At 40.3% G+C, this 7,567-nt stretch overlaps 1 protein-coding gene across 1 annotated transcript; it reads left to right on the top strand.

Annotated features, from left to right (window-relative positions):
* The first annotated feature begins 117 nt into the window (after window positions 1-117).
* On the top strand, window positions 118-7,523 carry lgals3a (lectin, galactoside binding soluble 3a). Its single transcript, XM_058614562.1, has 6 exons — window positions 118-298; window positions 715-732; window positions 1,707-2,435; window positions 3,668-3,756; window positions 4,260-4,416; window positions 6,048-7,523. Exons 2-6 carry the CDS (start codon window positions 718-720, stop codon window positions 6,201-6,203), a joined length of 1,146 nt encoding a protein of 381 aa, XP_058470545.1. The 5' UTR covers window positions 118-298; window positions 715-717; the 3' UTR covers window positions 6,204-7,523.
* The last annotated feature ends 44 nt before the right edge of the window (window positions 7,524-7,567 follow it).

The raw sequence follows: 7,567 nt of genomic DNA, 5'->3' as shown, positions 1-7,567 counted from the left end.
GTGTGTGTGTGAGAGAGAGAGAGAGAGAGAGCGAGAGAGTGCGCGCGCGCGCGCGCGCGCGCGTGTGTGTGTGTGTCTGTGCGTTTGTGATCATGGCCCCGCCCTCCTCCTCAGTAGTTGTAGTTGTTCAGCGAAACACTTCCACTGTTAGCTTGTAGTCCAGTCCCTCGTAAGGCTGAGTTAGCAGGCTAACTGGCTTCTACAGCAGCAGCAGCAGCAGTAGCAGCTGGATAAAAACCACCGCCCTCACACCCGCTAGTCCTACTATCACCCGAGAGGAGTCCCATCATCTGGCGAGGTATCGTGTAATGTCATCGAATATCTACATTACGCTGTCTGGACACCAGGAAGCTAACATAAGCCTCCTGAACGTGAACTGTTTCCACTTTACGGACTGCTAGCTAGCTGTTAGCTAGCTCCTTAGCCAACTGTCTAACAGCAGTTAAGTACATATGTGAGGAGCTACATCTTAATTTCATATTCAGATTAAGTCAGTGCAGTGTTTCCATATGTTGTCATAGTAATGTCCGAGCTGTTTTGACTCTGCCCAAGTGGACTTTGTCGATGACTAGTCAGGAATGGAAACATTTACCCTGCTATTACTCATAGCTTTCAGTTCAGTGTGACATGCCCTCCAGTGTCTGACAGCTTGTTATAAACGGTTGTTAGAGTCACCCACTAATGAAAGTTGTGTCTTGTGTTTTTGTGCTGTAGATCATGGCAGACTTCTCGGTGAGTTCATCTTTTAATTATGTTTACTGGGAATCATTGGGAAAAATAATAGGACTGCACAAACCTGCTGTATGCGATACAGTGTTTTGACTATTGTGACGCAATAATTAAAGAAATACTTGGGTAGAAATGTATTTTTACTTTGGGTTAACTGCTTATAGAGCTGCCACTAACGATTATTTTCATAATCGATTATTCTGTCAATTATTAATTCATTTGTTTGGTTTAAAAATATTTATTGGTGTTTCCCAAAACTAGCTGAAATAATTTGTATAAATATATAATTGTCATTTGTCATTTCAATGACATTTAAAATGATTCCCGTGTGATATTTGTGCACATCTGTGAGAAACAAAGATGTTTTCTTCAAGTCTGTAGAACATGATGTGTACAGTTCAGGGCAATATTTAATGTAAAATGGTAATTTGACACTCATTTTGGCTTTAAGAAATATTGCACCTCCTGTGATATGAAAATGATAGATTGATTAAATGATTGTTCAGCTGTACCCAAAACCTAGAAATGATCATGTTCTCAATTGTCTTGTTTTGTCCATAAAACAACATTTGAATGATTTCTTGGTCAAATGGAGCAATGAAACCAGCAATAATTCAAATTTAAGAAGCTGAAAAATCAGAAAGCTTTTTTAATTATTTAAAAAAAAATCTGAATTTATCAATTATCAAAATAGTGCTCTATTAATTCAGTAATCGCATAATCGCTGCAGCCCTAGCTGCTTACTAACAGACAGATGCAAGATGCAGATGAAATTAAATATGTGATATACATATATATATACAATATATATATACAAATATACATTTGTGATATGTATATAATACAGGATGATAGCATGGAGGCAATACATCTTTTCAATATTGTTCAGCCCTAGATTGAAAAAAAAGCAACATCTTTGACTGTCAGCTTTAAAAAGAAGGAAAGAGAGTGACTTTCTCTGTTTACTTCGCTTTCAGCTGTCAGATGCTTTGGGAGACGACACCCCACGCAAAGCAGAAAAAATAGGTAACACCAATCCAACTGCTCCTGCTTGTAACCCTCAACTTCCTGCAAACCCAGGATGGCCAGGTTCAGCCCCCGGAGCTCCCACCCAGCCTTCAGCCCCAGGTGGCTTCGCTGGGGGATCATCAGGCCCTGGAGCACCAGGCCAGTTTCCGTTCCCCTCTGGTCCTGGAGCACCAGGGCAATACCCTGGACCTCCTTCAGCACCTGGTGGGTTTCCCCCTGGTCATGGAGTACCTGGACAATTTCCACCTGCACCAGGAGCTCCAGGGCAGTTCCCCTCTGGCCCAGGTGCTCCTGGGCAGTTCCCCGGGCAGTTTCCTGGGCACTACCCATCTGAAGGAGCTCCAGGACAGCTACCTGGAGGCCCTGTACCTTACCCAACTGGACCGTTTGCCTCTGGTCCCGGAGCTCCCCCTGGGCCTTATCCTAATGTGCCTTATCCAGGTGGCCAGCCAGGACACCCAGGAGGCAATGGCATGTATGGACCAGGAGGTCCTGGTGGATTCCCCCCTCCAGCTGGCCCTGGCTCTTTCCCTGCCTTTCCTGCTGGAGGCTTCCCCCCAATGCCCACTGGGTCATGGGGACCATCTGCAGGTGGTGGCTTCCCTCCTGCCCCTGGTCCCTTTGGTCCAGGGCCCATGGGTCCATATGGTGGGCCTGCTGCACCAGGAGGCATGCTGGTGAGTACCAACACTACTGCTTACACATGGCACTACACTGCTTGCTTGCTTGCTGCACTTTTTAGGTGGTGTATTTTTGCTCTGGTGTGGAGTGGAACGTCTGTCTTGTGGTTCAGGGTGGAAAATGACAACCAGCTACCAGCTAAATATTTTTAAACTGGTGACAATGCTGCCACCTATATTCTGACATCCACTCGGGTCATCTAAATATCCACAGAGAGGAGTACAGAATACAGTTAAATGTGTATTTCAGCTGTACTCTAGTACTTGGTTTCTCCTGAAATAGTCAGTATGAATAATTTGGCATCTACCTAATGCTGCAGCTGGTGGAAAACAAACTTTTCCTGCTTGTTGGCGTTTACTGCTGGACAGGATGGTGAATTTTCTGTGCAGGCTGTGTTTGAATTCTTGTTTCCGTGTCTTTGGCTCTGCTGGGGGCGCAAAGTAAAACACAATGCAGCATCAGCGGGTATTCAAAAGTAGTTATCAAAAAAATGTATTCTTGTCTTTCAGCCCAGATATAATCCGCCATATAACTGAAAGCAATGAGCTCAACTTTTCAGTCGGACATGGACGTCACCTCCAGAATCAACATATGGTTTGATTAGTGCCAAAGACTGAATAGCGTACAGCTCAATCTACGTGGGAGATGTGATGTTTTAAAGAAGTGCAATATGATTTAAAATTACATTTTTACACACAATTCATGTGTAGTGTGTTACAACACATCTATATCCTCTATTAAAATCTCTGTTTACGCTTTCATCACTTTCACCGCATTGTTACTTTTGTACACGATTAAAGGTAAATGATGTTCTTTTCTTTACTGTCAATTTTGTACAGTTGGTGCCTTGATGTATTAAAACTTTGAACACATTTTACTTGGTCACTAATCATTTTGAATTGCATAACAGTGGAAAAGAGGCGATGACTCACTGGGGTGTGCAGAAGGAATGTGGGCAGGGTCAATGTTTTGAATAATGTTTAACCAAGAATTCCCTCTTTAATATCATTAAATACATTGCTGTTGATTGTCACGTTCAGACTATTGGTCATCAAATATGAGCATTTCTGTCTTTGTCCTAAACACTTAACATTGTCTGTTTTTCCTAATTTGGACGGGAATAAATAATTTTAAAAAAAAGGATTGTATACACAGTAACATCTACCCTAAAATAAAACATAATACATAAATGTGTTGCTATGACCTAAAATGTAACCGTGTCTTGCAGATGGTGCCATATGATCTTCCCCTTCATGCTGGAATTTTGCCACGACTTGTGATCACAATAGTTGGAGAGCCCTTACCTGGTGCAGACAGGTATGAACAGAAACCAAATCAAGATCTGGGTTATTGCCAAGTAGGATTTTACAAGCATGCAAGGAATTTGCTTTGCTTTTTGGTAGATAACTAACATGGAAACAAGTAGGGCTGTGCTATAAATATCCACACGGCAGAATACAGTGAGGTACAAATTGCCAAAGCATGTAACGCTTTAGTGAATCCATATGGCAGCAAGTGCTGTGATGGTTGTCTTGAGATATAAACATCAGCAGAGTTCAAGTATTGTGATGGAGCAAATACCTCAAACACATCCATTGCCCTTGCTGTGGAGGGTTATTAAAGCAGTAGTAAATGTATTGAATTCTGTGTAGGATTGGTCAATCACATCGTATAAAGATGTTTCACCCACATGAGGCTTTTAATTTTAATTCTGTAATAAATTCTCAATGATTCTTTTAATTGTATATTGGAAGAGTAATTTACTTTCAGTACCAGCACTTTGTTCTACTTGTTTGTTTGTTTTTTGTAATCATTCACAGGTTTCAAGTTGACTTCATCAGAGGTCCGGACGTCGTCTTTCATTTCAATCCTCGATTCCCTGAGCAGACGATTGTTAGAAATTCCAACCTGGGTGGATGTTGGGGACCCGAGGAGCGGGAGGGAGGCTTCCCGTTTGTTCACGGGCGTCGCTTTGAGGTAAAGTGCTCCGGTCATTTTACTGCAGTCAATATTCCAGCCCGTCATTATCAGCATCACACACACACGTATACATGTACACACACCTATAGACCACTTAAAGAGGTGTTATTCATATGACGCATAGTGCAGGGCGCGCACAGACCTGACTTGACTAAACATCAACGGTACCTCCTGTTTTGTCTTTTTTAATTGAGATTAGGATTAGAGTTCAGAGGTAGTATAGCAAAAAAATACCCAGATTAAACCACAAACACAGGAGAGGTTATCCATTTACAATCCTTATGAGGACAAATCAGGAACAACATTAGAGGAAGGAACCTTTGATCATCTCTCTTCACCTTTGTTCAGCTTGACTGTGTTTTCTCGTTGCTTTAAATAGCCATAGAAAGAAGGGAGTGGAACTACGATCTTAAACCCCGTGCGTCACACACAAGATACTGAACACATGAGGTGAAAGTTGTATTTTATTTTTCATAGACTTAACACCTGGGCCCACACCTGAATATCACGACAGTGCAACTTCCAACAGAAGGTGTCTAATTGTAGTATTTGTAGGAGTTGTAGAGCTTTATTATCATCGTTAGAAAAGCAACGGTGAAACAGTGAATTTACAGAGCTAAAAAAAAGCTATAGAAAAGCTATAAAAATATTAAATATTGTGTAGAAAAACAAATAGCACAAGGTTACCAAGGTTTTGGAGATGAGTGACCAAGTCTTTGTAGGGATAAGTTACGTTTGAAGAGTTTATTAAAGACAGATCAGTACTGAGGACAGCTGGACGCTGCCTCTCATTCTGACGATCTAGTCATCCATCTAATGCCCTTAAAATATTTCACCAGAACCGGGACGACACAAACTGTGTTACACCAGACTCTGACACAGTCGCTTTCTCTTTGAATCGACCTTCAATACACCGTAGTCTCTGCATGTAATCGTCCCCCTTTTGTGAGAGTCTAGGAACAACAGGCGTCTCGTGTTAAAGTGTGACTAATGTAACCCTTAAAGTTAAAGTTGATGAAGAGAGACATGGCTGAAGATTAGGATTTTCTCTCACATGGTAGATATCTTCAAATAATAACAAAAGTATTGTTTATTGTTTATTTGTCCCAAACAGTATTCATTGCAATCACTGTTGTGGAGTAGGCTGTTCTGTAGAAGCGTTGTTGTATATGTTTTACCCAACAAAAAGTGACCTTTTATACTAGTAATAAAGTGGTTTTAATCTTCAACATCCCCCTTTACTTGGCTAACACCGCTTTTAAGTTAGAGTGCTGTTTTTGAAGGAAGACATTTGCAGCTTGGTTGCTGTTAGGGCTGAAGGTAATTGTTACTTTAATTTTCCTTTTAGCCTCCAGATAAACGCAGATATGAACGGTAAAAATTATAAAACGTAGGGAAATAACAAAGGAAATTGAATCCACATATTGTTTTAATTATTAACAATGCAATCGAATACAGTTACAAGACGGAGCATGAAACTGATGCGCACAGTTGATTTTCTACTAATTGATAAGTAAAATACATCATAAAAACCGCAAAGACAATGCAACACAATAAAAGACATATCACAAAGCACACATACACTAACTTTAACAAGTTGACGGTGGTTTGCGTTGCTCTCTCCGCAGCTGAAGATCCTGGTGGAAGAGGACATGTTCAAAGTGGCGGTGGACGGCTCTCACCTGCTGGAGTTTGAGCACAGGTCCGGCGGACTGGAGGAAGTGACGCTGCTGCGCATCACGGGAGACGTCGCCCTCGACAGCGCGTCCCCGAGCATGATCTGAGTCTCGGATCGAGTCATCCACTCGCTGTGCAGGAGAAATGCATCCAACTTTACCACTGTATCCCTGTTTCTATAAATACATTCAAGTGCTCTGGTGCATTTGACGGAACACAATAGTCGAAGTGCAAATATTTTTGCCTTCCCTGCACTTCATCGTTTATTACAAAACAGATGGCGGATGAACCCAGGTCTGCTCACTGTTATCCATCTCTTTTTTTACTGGATGATGTCGCACTCTATATCCACTCACAGTTCAATATATTTTATAGCAACAGCATTTAAATCATGAATGAGATGAAGTGCATTTAAAATATAGATATTTTAAGGAAATACTAATTTATTCATAATGGAGGGAAAAGAATGTAGGTCCCAAACATTTCATATATTTCCCAGCGGTATGTCGTTTTACAGTAAGTGTATGCTTATTATGCTGTCCTTTATATCAAAATCTTGATATGCCTTAGTAGTGCATGAGCGTGTGATGCTGAAAATCAGCTTGGTCTTTTTTTTTTCGTGGTCTTATTTCAGTGCTGGCCAACACGCAGCAAGCTGACGATGAAGTTTAGTAAAAACGAATTTCAATACAAACTTTGATTCCCTCCTTTGTTCAGTGTTAATCCTCCCGAGCCCTCGGACCAGAGGGACAAAGAATTTCTTTACAAGTTATTTTATGTTGAACTTGAATCAAATTCTCAAAAAGTGAGGCTCGAATTTACTTATTAATTAATGGTTTCTGATTCGTCGCCAAAGATAACAGTGGTACAGTGTTAACTTATTGTTTGTTAAACAAATACTGACTGATATTGCTGTTTTGTTCAGAATATTGTACAGTTTCCACAGGTTATGTGCACATGTAATAAATATCAGTTTCCCTGCCCAAATTTCCCTCTTTTCTTTATGACACTAATTAGTAGCTAATTATTATTTTTTTCATTATCAACTAATCTATAATTTTCTGGATTAGTTGTTAGTCCATTGTCCACTTAGTTTGGCCAATTGTTTTGGTCCTAGACCTCAAAAGTGACGTGAATAAAAAAAAGTCCACAAACCAAAGATAACACAACAATAATCACTTTTTACCTTTAGTTGATTAACCGTTGATAATCATTTCTTTTTTTTATCCCTTTCCTCCTGTGTTTGGGCAAATACCATTACCATTACAATTTTTATATTCTGATTTTGCTGGAAATGGAAACTGCTACTTATTATACATAAGACATATAGACTGATAGATGTGCCAACATTAACAGCTCACAACAGAAAAAAAAAATGCGTGTATAATAACACATCACATAAAAAATAAACAAGTCAATTTAAACGACATCAACGGCTGTGTCCATTGATAATTAACTTTAGTGCTGTTAT

Source organism: Solea solea, chromosome 18 (assembly GCF_958295425.1).
Source record: "Solea solea chromosome 18, fSolSol10.1, whole genome shotgun sequence".
NCBI classification, from domain to species: domain Eukaryota; kingdom Metazoa; phylum Chordata; class Actinopteri; order Pleuronectiformes; family Soleidae; genus Solea; species Solea solea.
This window is presented reverse-complemented; position numbering and strand designations above follow the sequence as displayed.

Excerpts from the sequence above, each read along its gene's own strand:
- lgals3a (XM_058614562.1), top strand. Across the intron at positions 3,757-4,259 it reads CCCTTACCTGGTGCAGACAG|GTTTCAAGTTGACTTCATCA; the intron begins GTATGAACAGAA and ends AATCATTCACAG. Across the intron at positions 4,417-6,047 it reads TTCACGGGCGTCGCTTTGAG|CTGAAGATCCTGGTGGAAGA; the intron begins GTAAAGTGCTCC and ends CTCTCTCCGCAG.